The 14,352-nt window shown below is 38.2% G+C and overlaps 1 protein-coding gene across 3 annotated transcripts in view; it reads left to right on the forward strand.

Moving 5' to 3' along the window:
- PRKD1 (protein kinase D1) overlaps positions 1–14,352 on the forward strand; it is a 335,903-nt gene that overhangs the window by 113,533 nt on the left and 208,018 nt on the right. Inside the window, exon 1 of one of the 3 annotated variants that reach the window (XM_084969046.1) lies at positions 10,837–10,989. The exons of the other annotated variants lie outside the window; for them this stretch is intronic. Within the exon in view, the coding sequence (XP_084825172.1) occupies positions 10,852–10,989 (138 nt within the window). The 5' untranslated portion in view covers positions 10,837–10,851. Of the gene's footprint in view, positions 1–10,836; positions 10,990–14,352 lie in introns of those variants that run through there. 3 annotated transcript variants of the gene reach the window in all.

Consider the following 14,352-nt stretch of genomic DNA (forward strand, 5'->3'; position numbering starts at 1 on the left):
GATGACTGCCTCCTTGGGGTGAGGTCTCTTCTGCTTTCCACTGCTTACTTCCCCTCCTCCAGGGACTCAAAAGGCCTGGACTCTTATCCCCTGCTCCTGCCCCACAACTGCTTCTGTCTTTAGGCCCTGGAAGGAGGGTGTTTCAGGGTGTACAAGAGGTGAGGATGTTTCGGGACATGGCGTTGATGTGGCCATCCACATGCCAGAGTGTTACAACGATGTCTCAGCAGATTGAACCTCTCACCCATCCCAGTTTGAGTACCTGGGATCTAGCTACCTGCTTGCATAGAGTTTGCAGTGCTTCTGGGGTCAGAGGGTTGGGTTGGTGTACCTGTGTAAAGGAAGATGCCTGACTTTCCCTCCCCAGTTGGTGCGCAGAGGGCTGGTCTGTGGCTGGAGGGAGGGAGAGCTCGTTACTTGGTGTGTGGGCTGTTAGTGTGCGCTGTGGGGACACACGTAGGGTGGTACATAAACGTGCACTCACCCTGCAGGCATCCCTGTGCCTGAAGGATGGAAACAATGAGTAGCAGGTAAACAACACTGTGGCAAGTTAGGAGAAACTGCAGGCAAAGGGAAGATCTTGCTATTTTTAGTACCTTTTGTGGAAGGTTTCCTCTGCCTTTTTTAAATAATTTTTTTTTTTTTATTTTAGGGCTGCATCCATGGCATATGGAGGTTCCCAGGCTAGGGGTCGAATCAGAGTTGTAGCTGCCAGCCTATGCCACAGCCACAGCAACACCAGATCCGAGCCGTGTCTGCAAGCTACACCACAGCCTCCTGCAATGCCATATCCTCAACCCAATGAGCGAGGCCAGGGATTGAACCCATGTCCTCATGGATGCTAGTCAGATTTGTTTCTGCTGAGCCATGATTGGAACTCCTCCTCTGCCTTTTGAACAGGGGGCCCCAGGCCCTACTTTTTCATCTTTCACGGGGCCCTACAAATTATGGAGCCCATACTGATAGGCATAGTGTTAACTTTAGCAGTCATGTACTGTACACAGTGCCCACTTGTTTCCACTACATCATCCTATATTTGCTTCAAATTTCAGTGACATAATAAGAAGATATTCAGTGAGACTGTGTGGGGACTAGAGCAGCACAAAACCCGTAATGATATAAATATGTGGTGGAAAATTACAATAAAACCCTTGCATCTTCCACTTTAATTTTGCCTCAAGGAAATGGCAAAATGCCCAGCTGGCACTAACCAGTTCCAAATGAGCTGCCAAAACTGCTAGGTGCTGAAATACATAGTTTGTTGCTCTTCCCCATTTTGGTGCTTGACTATAGGTTTTGAGGTTGGTGTTTCAAAGCCAGAGCAGGTGTCTGCCACCTGGAAACATTTTCTTGAGTGCCTTGCTAATATCAACACAATGAGACCTATTGAAGTGTATTTTTACATAACACTGAGACTGCTTTACATGTGTATACATGTCTATTGAAAGACAATCATAAATAGGCCTAAAATGTTTTCATCTGGAATCCAAAGGGATATGATTTGTGTCTTGGAACAATGAAGGATTCTTTAAAAAAGGAACATGCTGGTAGAAAACATTCAGATAAAATTAAAGTATTTGAAAAGTTTGTAAATGTAAGTTGAAGTACTAGCACAACAAAATTAGATTGCTTCACCTTCAGAGCCTTACAGATAGAGGTACGTGGTAGCTATCAGATAGTAGTGCTCATGGGGCATGAGGAATAAATACAGTTGTTGGGGCAGATTTCCATCTCAGAGGCCAAAGGACCTCTCTTGTTTCATTTGAAAAAAGTACCTACATTTTGCTATTTGTAAATGCATTTCTCTGTCAGATCCTTTTAGGACACTAAAGGGCAGCTCCTTCTCTCCAGTGAAGACTTTTCATTTCCTTAAGTCAGTGCTAGAGTTTTCCATGAGTATTTCTGCATATATATTATATTAGGGTTCAGTGAATGTCAGAAGTTTCCGAGGTCAGTTTTTGTCTTAGTGCTTGTCTGAACAATCTGAACTTTTTCCCAGGACTCATCTAACCAAACAACTGCTTTGTTTATAGTTCTGCCTGACCTGAAGTATACTCTGCATAATGTGCTGGTCGTTTTCTGATTCAGACTACATACTTCAGACTGGGTACACTCAGCACATTTCTTCCCCAGCAACGTGAAGGCCAGGCAGAGAGGGCGCATTGAAATCTAGGCTTAATAAAGCATGTATTTTCATCATTTGTTTTACATCCTAATTGCCTTAGTCCAAACCTATTTCTAGAACCGCAAATAAGAGCAAAAACAAACAAAAACAAAAAATAAGAAAACAAAAGCCTGACTTAATCATCTTCTCTTCTCCCTAGTCACTCTCACAGAGTTGCTAATTAGAAGTAAAATGTCCAAACTGTCCTGTAGGAAGAAGAAAGAGACCCAGCAGGGGCCCTAGAGAATCTGTAAGTTAGGTAATTAATGTAAGGATAACCAAGACTCTTGTCTTTGAGTGCTTCTTAGTATGTTTGGTGCAGGTACACTGTTCCTGTCCTCCTGTGGTTGGTGAGATCTACAATTTGACTTGCTTTCCTCTCATGGGTGTTTATTTGCCAAGCAGATTGGTCTTCCTTCAGTGCATCTATGTCTGGATGGATGAGGCTTCTAGTAACACATCTGTTTTAAATTTGTTTTTTCTTCTAAATCTGTTTTTTTCTCCACATATTACTTCCATTTTCTAATTTTTCCCTTCTCCAACTTGCTCTCATTTCATAACTTTACCCTAACTTTTAAGTTTTCCTCTCTCCTCTCCATTCCATGTTCCCCTTCATTGGCAGCTTGCAAGTACTTCTCTCACCTTTCAGTGATTCACACTTCCCGTCAACACTAAATGTGCTTATGTTCCAGAGGTCAGAGTCTCTGCTTTGGTGGCAGCCTGCCAGGGGTTGTGACCTGGCTGAACCACTCTCCAAGTGTTGTGACTTTGGACAAGTCACTTAACCTCTCCTTGCTTCCTTTCCACATCTGTAAAATGGGGACGATAATATAGTTTCTGCCTCATAATGTTGCTGTGAAAATTAAAGGAGTTGTTCCATATTAAGTATTTTAGAATAATGTCTGACATATAGTAAGTGCTTAACAAATATTAGCAATTATTACTTAATTTTGTTTAACTCAGTTACATGGCCATGAGCCTCCTATTAGCATCTTACTTTTTGACAACACCTATTAATATTTGAGATAACTAGCGTTTCTTGGGATACATTTGGAAAATTCTACTCTTCAAGGTACGTTTACTATTGCCATTTTCTTCAGTCATTTTCTAAGGAGGGCAATTTGGGGTGGGAAGTTTAGATGTAGAATTTCTTTTCTGGTTAAGTCCTTCTTTTGTAAGCATCCCTCTGCCAGTGTGCATACTTTTGGCTCTTTCTCCTGGCCAATCAGTAATTCATTCTGCCATCTTGCCACTTTGGGAATGGTCTGCTGATAATCACCTGGGAGCTTGTAAAAATGCAGATCTCGAGCCCCACCCAGACCAGCTGACTCAGAATCTGCATTTTAACAAGATCCCCAGATGATTTAAGCACATTAATGTTTGAGAAACACCAGGCTAACATGTCTGGATTTGGAGCACCAAAATTCTGCTCTCAGGAAATGGGAAGAAATCAACCTGGATTCTATTTTATAACACGTAATATTGACTACTTCTACAAGTATAGCACTTTAAGCCCTATGAGGTTTCCTGAAAACCTATGTTGGCATTCTCTTGGGTGTAATTGTTATTGATTAATGTCATGATTAAAAGTGTAGCTTAGGTCTACTGGGAGCTTTAGCTCATTGAAAGAAAAAAAGCCCACCTCATTGATCTGAAGCCCTCAGTCAGTCATTCTTACCTTTTCAGAAAATACTTTAGATAAATAGCAATAATCTTAGCAGTGAGAGAGATTTGTCTCAAGGGATAATCTTTCCAACAATGACTTGCATTGATTAAGTTCATTGCTTTTTTAACTGTTCACTTTGTTGCTGTGGTAACCCTGTCTTAAAAATCAGGATGCGTTTTCTTAGTTGGAGTTATATAGGTAGCACAAAGAAGCACATTTGGGTTTCTACTGCTGGTGTGGTACTTGCCGAGAGAGCTTAGTGCTCTTGATGGTTTTGGCATATTGCTTTGTTGAAACAAGGTTGTGGAAAGGGGAGAGATTGGTCATGTTTTATGGGGAGGACAGCATGCAGAAGGGTCAGGCTAGTATTACAGTTCTTGATATTTCTGTCAGATGTCAAGAAAGGACCAAAAGTTCTAGATTATTTGAGGACAACTGCTTTTTGAACAGCTTAGTCTTATAAACCATGTAGAATAGTGTTACTAGATTGTTGCTTTCCATAAGTTTGTGTTTATGCATGGATGGAAATTTGGAAAACCTCCAGCTCGCTGTGGTTGTAAAGAGTATAAACCAGCTTGCTAGACTGAATTTTGACTTATGAACCTCTAAATGGATTGTATTAACTCATTTAACTTCCATGGGTACCATGCATTCTTTATAACTGCAACCACGATTATTAATAAAAAATTTACTTGAGTTTTCATAACATTTACTGCCTTTCTGCAAAGAGACACACCAGAAATATAAGACTGTTATCACCTGTCCTATGCTTTACCTCCTAAAAGTGATTTTTCTAAAATATAATTCAGATCATGGGTCTCACTCCCTTAAAATTCTCCATTGCCTCCCATTACCCCCTGGACAGAGCATGACTCATCAAGACAGAGCTTCTGACCATTCCCTATCTGTTTCTGGAGTTTTTGCTTTGGAGAAATAACTTGACATTTCCTTGCACACTTGATGCTCTTTCACACCTCTGACTGTCTTGGTCCCTCTAGCTGGGTTACACTACAGCCCCTAACCTTGCTCCCTTCCTTGCCTGGTGCCATAGCTTCAGGACTCAGCACAATGAAATCACTTCTGTGGAACTGTCCCTAACCCCATAGGTTGTTTACCTTCTATGCCCATACCTCTGCCATGGCATTTATCCTGTTGTATTAGTCAGGGTGCTCTAGAGGTGCAGATCAATAGGGATGTGTGCGTGTGTTCACTTCAAAGAATTGGCTTATGTGATTGTAGGAACTGGTAGGTCTGAAATCCATAGGGCAGACAGTCAGGCAGGAACTGGTTCTGCAGTTATAGGGCAGAACGTGTCTTCCTTAGGGAAACCTCCGTTTTGCTCTTGGCTTTTTGACTTTTTGGGTGAAGTCCATCAGCTTATTGAGGATAATCTCCTTTGTTAATGTCAACTGATTGTAGGTATTAGTCACAACTGCAAAATACCTTTACAGCAATATTTATAATAGTGTTTGATTAAATAACTAAGTACTGTAGTCTAGCCCAGATGACACATAAGACTATCCGTCATGTGTGTTACTCTGTAATTATTTATGTACCTGTGTTTTCAGTATAGAACTAGGAGCTTTCTCAGTCATAAACAAATAATACCTTTGAATAATTAAAATCTTATTTTATAGATTGCTCAAATTGTGAAGTAAAAAAACATAATCTAACTTTTAAATGCATAGTGCTTAAAAACTTGTGAGTCAGTTTGCCCATGATTTATAATGGAGTTCTCCATTGATAACTTACCAGTATTTTTAATTGAAGGGAAATAGAGGAAGCAGTATATTTATTAACAATATTTTATACATTATATATTCATAGACATTCATTATGTACTTTGTCAAATTATTAAACTTGCAAAATATGGGTGTAAAATGAAAGAAAAAGATCTGTAAAAATTGAGATTCAGCTTATTTTAAAATTAAGAAATTTGAATCACTGTGCATAAATATATTCCGTCTTTATTTTCATTTTGAAAAGTCCACAGCTATATGTACTATTAAGCATGGTTATTTAATAAATATTTAGTGTCAGCTTTTTACTGTGTTATGTCACCACTGTAAAGGCAGTCCCCTTATTTTGATCCTATCTTTGTATTATAAATTTTTGAAAATAAAGCTCAAAATTATTTCCTCTCATTAAAACTTGCAATATTAATTAGTGTATTTTAATATTGCTTTCTTCTCCATAATAACTTGTGTGTATGTTCACATTTTCTCTTTTTTAAAAAACTTACTGATATGATGTTTTATACATTTCAAACATCATTTTACCTTAATAGTTTGAATCTCAATAATCACTTTAGTATCTGCAGCTGGATTCATTATGTAAGACAAAAATTCAAATTGTATAAACCCAACCAATTTGTCTTTACTGCTGCCCTATATCGTCTTTTTTTTCTTGGCATGTATACGTCTCTAAGCGGTACTTTTGTACTCTGAGTACAAACCTCAGAGTATCTTGGTCCCTTATCTTTCACATTCAGTTGTATGCTCACTGAATCCCAGTGATTATCCTTTCCTTAGGTTCTCATGTTTACATCTTCTCTTTTTATTCCAACAACTGTCTTTCTAGCTTGGATTATTATTACCACCTATGTAGACTGTGGCAATGAACTTCATAGATCAGTTACTCTCTCCTCAGAGATCCCTACTATGCTCATAACAAGTTAATTATGCTAATGTAGTTACAATTTTGATACTCACCAGTGCAAAGGAAAATCAAAACGTGTGGCTTCCTAAAAAAGAATGAAATAATGCCAATTACAGCAACATGAATGGACCTAGAAATTATCATACTAAGTGAAGAAGTAAGTAAACAAAAAAACATCATATGCTATCACAGTGTAATCAGCTATACTTGAATAAAATTTTTAAAGAAAAGAAAAAAACTTAGTGGCTTCCCATTGCCAATAAAATAGAAAAAGTTTCCAGTCAGGTCACTTAAAGTTCTCCAGATGGCCAGTCTACCTTTATACTTTTCTTGTTCCATCTTCCTACGTATGGACATCAAAATTGGATTATTTATTCCAATCAGTACACACATTGTTTCCCCATCTTGAACCTTAGCTATGTTTTTTGTCCCTCTGGAATGATCTACTCAAAATTTCTACCCATTGAAATACTTCTTGTCTTCCATCTTTTTTTTTCTGAAGTCTCTGGCCAGTGTTTAGCCTTCAGCGTATAGGAATGACTTAGAGACCAACACTGGGGTAGAGAACAGAGGAGCAGTCACACATGGCCTATCACATGACTAGTTCATTGAGGTGCAGTTTCTGGTTCTCAAATTTATTTATTTATTTATTTTGTCTTTTTCTAGGGCTGCACCCGCAGCATATGGAGGTTCCCAGGCTAGGGGTCTAATCGGAGCTGTAGCCGCTGGCCTACAGCAGAGCCACAGCAATGCGAGATCTGAGCCGTGTCTGTGACCTACACCACAGCTCATGGCAACACTGGGTCTTTAACCCACTGAGCAAGTCCAGGGATCGAACCCACAACTTCATGGTTCCTAGTCGGATTTGTTAACCACTGAGCCACGACGGAAACTCCTGGTTCTCAAAATTTGAACTCAGGAACTTTTATTTTTTTCCTTCTAGCTAGAGTTGCTATAGCTCCAGGAAGATAAACCCCTGCTAATAAAACTAACAAAAATGCTTTTATGAACCAGAATGCGTATTTACCAATTTGCAGTGAGTGGTGTGCTTTTCTAGGGCATTGCCTCTCCAAAGCAAGGAGCCTATGAAGCAGAATCAGGAACTGGACAGTTGCTAAATTGGCTGAGAATTGAAACATAAGGAACTGGTTAGTCTTGAGGGATATTCCATCTAGGTTATGGGAAGACCTTATGGCCTTATTGGGTCACCTGATAAGGTTCTTTTCCTTGGATAATTTGATATAAACATTAATGGATCTTCAGGTTCTGCTCTCTTATCTGTGACTCCAACTGACTGAATTACAGTTCTCCTTTACATTTTCCATTCCAATAGTGTCATTCTAAAGATGTTTCTTTCTTGGCCTGTTTTAAATTTAGCAACACTCTACCCCTATCAATTAATTTGCAAAGTAATCTATATTTACAAAACCACAATTAGATCTGGCTACTATGGTGTCTTTGGATGGCCGATCTCATACATTGTGTTTGGTTTTGACCCTTCATAGTATTAGAATGTGCCTTTCGTATGTCTTAACACCAGAATTCTTAAAATTACATTATGCCTTAGATGGATTCACTTCTGTATCTCTTTCTTAATATATTTGAATTATGTTTATATATGTTTGTTTTTGCAAACTGGCTTTCTTTATTACTTCTCAGGTCTAAATTACTTGAAATCAGGGACTGTTTTTTATTCACATTTTTTCCCCCATGTAGTCTCAAGTACTGTAACTTTTTAGGTTCTTTCCAGTACTGAACTTTGGCATTATTTCTTCATTCTTTCATTTTTTTTGCTCCCTCGGTTCTTTCCTTCCTTCCTCTCTTCCTTTTTTCTCTTTGTTCCTTCTTTTCTTCCTTGTGCACTGATTTATAAAATATCTGCTATTTGCCAGGAATAGACTAGGGTCTGGTAACACAGTTATAAAAGATGTAGAACCTAATAACATAGTTCTGCTGCTCACTGATTGCCTTAAGTGCTTCATCAAATCCATATAATACCATCAAAATGTATTACTAATACACCACTCCTTCCTTCCTTCCTTCCTTCCTTCCTTCCTTCCTTCCTTCCTTCCTTCCTTCCAATAAGCATACTGAAGTTCAGAGAAGAAAAGTAACTTTCTTAAAACCACACAGTTAGTGAAACAGCGGGGATTTAAGATCAGGACTGCTGCCTCAGTTTGTTCTTTTCCCCTAATGCTTATGGTGTTCACTGGAGGCAACTTTATGGGTTAGGGTACTGTGGTGGTTAGTTATATGTGCTGATTTCCTTCCACTGTGGCTTCCACCTGTTGGTTAAACATTAATCTGAGTGTTGCTGTGAAGGTATTTTGTAGTCATGGTTTATTACATCTACAGTCAGTTGACTCTAAGTAAAAGGGCAGGTGGGCCTCAGCCAGTCAGTCAGGTAAAGGCCTTGAGAGCAAATGCTGAGAAGAAATTTTGCTTCAAGACTGTAGCATCAACTCCTGCCTGAATTTCCAGCTTGCCTGTCTGCCTGATAATTTTGGACTTGCCAGCCTCCCCAACTGCGTGATCTGTTTACACACACACACATCTACACACAAACACACACACACACCACTAATAGGTTCTGTTTCTCTGGAAATACGGATTTGTTGGCTGATAAGCTCATACAGCTTCTGAAAATTAAATAGGCAGAAGTATTACACAAAAGTGGCTTTTTTATTTCATTATTATAAACTCCCAAATTAAAATAATGTTTTAATTTAAAAATTTTTATGACATGTAATACTTTTTTTGATAGGATTGATACTGGTCTTATCAGTTAGGAAGCAAGTGTGGAGATGGGAGGAAGGAGATTTAAGGCATTGGATGGTTTTCCAGAATGACTGAAGTAGAGGGCTGAAACAACCTAAAGATAATTCATGTAATAGCCATCCATGCAAAGATTTATGAAATTGCTCAAGACTTTTTCTTTCAAGGAGATCCAGTAACAACAAAAAAAACAAAATCCAAGTTTTTCCCCCCGCCTATTCGAAGTTGACATCTGTCTCTATGTAGAGGGTATAGTGCTCACAATTTTACTTTTGGATTTTATAAGGTAGAGCGTGTCAGATATTTTCCTGAAACATGTCTTTCCAAGTGAGAAACACTGAAAAGGAAAAAGAGTGGTGATTTTCAGGAATTTGGATTGCAATAGATCAGTAATGTAGTTCCCTTTGTGGCTCAGCAGTAATGAACCCAGCTAGTATCCATGAGGATGTGGGTTCGATCTCTGGCCCTGGTCAGTGGGTTAAATAAGGATCCAGTATTGCCATGAGCTGTGATATAAGTAAGTCACAAATGGGGCTCAGATCCTGCCTTGCTGTGGCTGTGCCATAGGCCAGCAGCTGCAGCACTGATTTGATCCCTAGCCTTGGAATTTCCATATGCCTTGGCTGGGGCCCTAAAAAGAAGAAAAGAAAAAAGAAAAGGAATGTCATTGTTAGACCCAGAATCGTCAGTGGTCGGTCCATAGAAATCAAGTTTTTTGTTTGTTTGCTGTACATTGGAGATAACAGTCTAATAAACCCTAAATCTGAAGAAGAGATTTTTATTAAGTAGATATGGATAAAATTTAGAAACAAAGTTTTAAGCAAATATGGATGTTCTGCTTTGCTCCAGTGCTGCCTCTCCTCGGGGTGGAATATGGTAGCCAAACTGATTGGAAGTAACACAGTTGGCAGTAGTTATATTCTACAAAGTTACTTTGAATGCTGAATCAATAAATCCTGAGCCATTGTTCTTAAGAGAAGTAGAAGATTGGTGTCTGTAGGCTTCTGGCCACATTTTTGTTGATCAGTCAATACATAATCTTGTTTATGTATGTTTTTATGTAAAGAGACCTTGTTTAATTTTGTTGTTGTGTTTTTGTGTTTTTTGTTTGTTTATCTTTTTAGGGTCACACCCGTGACATATGGAGGTTCCCAGGCAAGAGGTCGAATTGGAGCTGTAGCTGTTGGCCTACGCCGCAGCCACAGCAATGCCAGAGCTGAGCTGCGTCTGTGACCTATGCCACAGCTCACGGCAACACCAGATCCTTAACCCACACTGAGCAGGGCCAAGGATCAAACCCTCATCCTCGTAGATACTAGTCGGGTTCCGTATCACTGAGCCAAGATGGACCTTGTTTAATACACTCATTGATCAGCAGTGCTCTAACTCATGCCTGAGAGGAGCTAATCTAACTGTTGCATTTTCTCCATAAGGCCCATCACAGCCTTCTTACACGTAGGGACAATGGACAACACTTCAGCACTGTGCTTGGGGGCCATTATTATTAAACAGAAAAATCACCAAAAGAAGCACAGAATGTAAAAAATGTGGCGCTAAATACACTGAGAAAAGTATACTTGTTTACAGTATGAGAGCTGAAACAAGAAGGCAGAGTCTCAGCTGGGGATGTGCATGTGGGGCGACTCAGAAATTTTACCACTCTCTGAATGATGCCGAAATGTCTGTCAATGACCCCAAAATGTCTGTGAATGACCTCGAAAGCACTGTGAGTATTGGAGTTGGGTTTACAAATACATCTTAGCTAGCAGGCAAATTCAAAAAGACAAAATCTGCAAATAGTTTGGGGCTTTCTGAAAGATACATATATTTGTAGTTAAACAGCCTCCTGCAAAGCCACTCAGTAAGAGTATCGTGCTGCCAAAGAAAGTTGTTGGGCTTCTAAATATTGTATGTACATTTGCAAGATACTTTAATAAACATTTTTCAGTCCTTGCTACTGTAACCTTTTAGGAGAAGGAAATAAGTGCTATAAATAACAAAACTCCCAATATAGAAATAGGTTTTCCTCAGGAAACCCTTGCAATTTCAGGTGTCTGTTATGAACCACTGGCATGATTAATAAAATCAACACAAATAAACAATCAAAATCCAAGCAAAGTAATTTGTCATCTTTTCCAAAATATGAGTGGAGAAGTAATTTGTTTTCTTTCACTCAGATTTACAAAGTGAATTCATTAACATGTTGCATGTTTAACCATGTTAAGACAATTACTTCTTTAATTGAGGTTTTCACCTTTTAATGATTTTCATCGTATTGAAATTTGCCAAGAAATTAGCAAGTCTACAACTTTGATTCTTACATACTGTTTGTGTGCCTTTAGATCGATACCAGTCTTTAATTCTTTATTTTTCAAGCACTTCTGTGCAAATTTTCTATGCCTAAAAGTCCTGAATTAGCAAACCAGGGCTTTTCTTAGCTTTAGCAGCTGTCACATCATGGAGGTACCCCCACCCAAAAAAGAGGCATAAAAGAGAGACCTCCTTACTTGTGTCTGTTGAAGCAAAATTAAGACTTAAGAGCAAAAGATTGGCTCAGCTACTGGTGGGATTATTATCAAAAAAGAAGAAAATAAAAAATGAAAAATCAGTGATGGGAAAATGATTTGAGTATTTTATTGTCAGTGTTTCAACATCATCTTACATGGAAACCAAAAGAAAGGTTAGGTTGTTATTTCTTTATTTTGAAAAGATGTTGCAAACCGTTTTTCTCAGCCATTTCGTAAATTAGAATGGGAGAAAATAGATTTGTGTTACAGCAAGTAGAATTTAGTTTAGACTAGTGGAAGGGGACACTACCAGAGGACTTTGGTTATGAATATTTATAACGTGAAATACATATAAAAAGTAAATTAGAGAAATTAGCATTGGCAATAATCATATTCATATAGTGACACTCTGACTTGGAGAGAATTATATTAGGTAGTCAGAAAACTTAAGTCTATTGCTGCTTGAAATTATGTATACGTGGATCCCTAATGTTCTGGGCTTGAATTTGAAAGACTCACTCATCAAGATTTTTAGACACATTATATTTGCTTTTGCAAATTAGAAGCTCCAACCACAGATGCAAGTATACATTGCCATGTGTGGAATTAATGCTTCAGACAGCTTATGAATATGTATGTGTATTTTGGTGGCGCTTCTGCTACATAAGTCTGAAAAGCAGTGGGAAGTGGGTGGATCTGTGTGGAACTGCATATTGCTGTCAGAAAAGTGCAATTCTCAAAGAAAAAAATTATAGGGGCAAAATTTCATTTCAGACATGTGTTCAAAGACATAATATCTTCCAAAAGAGGAAAGCTGATATTTGTCCATTTTAATTGTTAAAATTTCTGTTGACATTTTCATAACAACTTGGAAATGATCTAAGGACGATCCTTTGTATTTAGGTGTGCATATCTCTGTTCATGATGGTTTCTGGAATGCCTTAAGTATTAATATGCAGTGAGATTTTGATGATACTTGTCACTGTAATTATAGTTGTACCTGATCGAATATCTCTATTGCTGGTATGTATCAGTTGGGTTCAGCTTAAATTTTAGTGTGAGGTTTTGTTTCACTATTCATCTGGATGTTGGTATAAATTAGTGATTACCTCAAAAGTCTGTTTGTTTTGGAAAAAAAAATGCAAAGTAAATGGTAGTGCAATTGCATTCTGTGTGTTTTATGATTTCCCACCTAGATCGTGGTCCCTGGGCAGGCAGGGGAAGAGGAACAGGAAAGCTGAGGTGAGGCACTGCTCCTCCAGGGATGTGGTCTTTGCAGTGGTGGATGGGTCTTGAGATTCCCTGGCCTCAGTGGGCGCAGGATCTCCATCAACTGATTGAGGCCCCCATGTGTAGTTTGAATTACCCATTACACTCAGTGTAAATTATCCTCGTTGATAGAAGCTTTTAGATATTCTGAGAATCTTTGTTACTTAGTGACAGGTTGGTATAAGGGTGTGGCTACAGAAAAATGAGATCATAGTTACATATTTTATGTGTTCTAACAGTACAGTTCTGATACTTTATATAGACATTTAAACCATTCCTTCCAGAACACATTTTAAACATCACATTGAACTGGTGATAATAATATCATCCTTACCACTCTATTTTAATGAATTAAACATTTTACATTTGACCAGTTAACACCAAAGAGATGTTATCACTTACATACAGTTTACAAGGTATATTAATATTCTCCCTAAAAGACCACCTGATATACCTGTTCTGGGAATAATGTCCCTCAGGAGATTTGCCTTAACCCCTGTATCATTTATGAAAGGAAAAAGAGCTCCTGACTCTTGCTTTTGTTATGTAGTTAGAACCTCTGTACATTTTAACTGCTTTGAAAATGGGGCTGTCCTACGTAAGAGTCAAAAGTTTTCTAGACAAACATGTTTTCCTGCAGTTAGCCCAAGTCATCATTTCTAAAGGTCCTTCCTCATTAGAGCTTTAAATTGGATTAAGAGAATATGTTGTCTGGGGAATATATGGTTGTTATAAATTTTCAGAAAGAGAAAGACAAATACCATATGACATCACTTATGTCTGGAATCTAATATACTACATAAATGAACCTTTCCACAGAAAAGAAAATCATGGACTTGGAAAATAGACTTGTGATTGCCAAGGGGCGGGGGGAGTGGGATGGATTGGGAGGTTGGAGTTAATAGATGCAGACTATTGCCTTTAGAATGGATTAGCAATGAGATCCTGCTGTGTAACACTGGGAACTATGTCTAGTCACTTATGATGGAGCCTGATAATGTGAGAAAAAAGAATGTATACATGTATATATAACTGGGTCACCATGCTGTACAGCAGAAAATTGACAGAACACTGTAAACCAGCTATAATGGAAAAAAATAAAAATCATTATATAAAAATAAATAAATAAATACATTTTAAATTGTCTTAAAAACAAATAAGCAAAACCGTCTAGACTCTTCATCTTTCTTGCCCCACTAGTCATCCTTTGATTCCCTTGGCAATGAAACTCACAAGTCTATACCTATTGTCTTTACCTGTCCTTTGTCTCTTTCTCTCTCTTTTTTCTTTCTTTCTTTTTTTTTATTTTTTAT

This window comes from Sus scrofa, chromosome 7 (genome assembly GCF_054392235.1).
Source record: "Sus scrofa isolate SSC_HxYL_T2T_F1_AM1 chromosome 7, Sscrofa_HxYL_maternal_Yorkshire_Landrace_v2.0, whole genome shotgun sequence".
NCBI lineage: Eukaryota > Metazoa > Chordata > Mammalia > Artiodactyla > Suidae > Sus > Sus scrofa.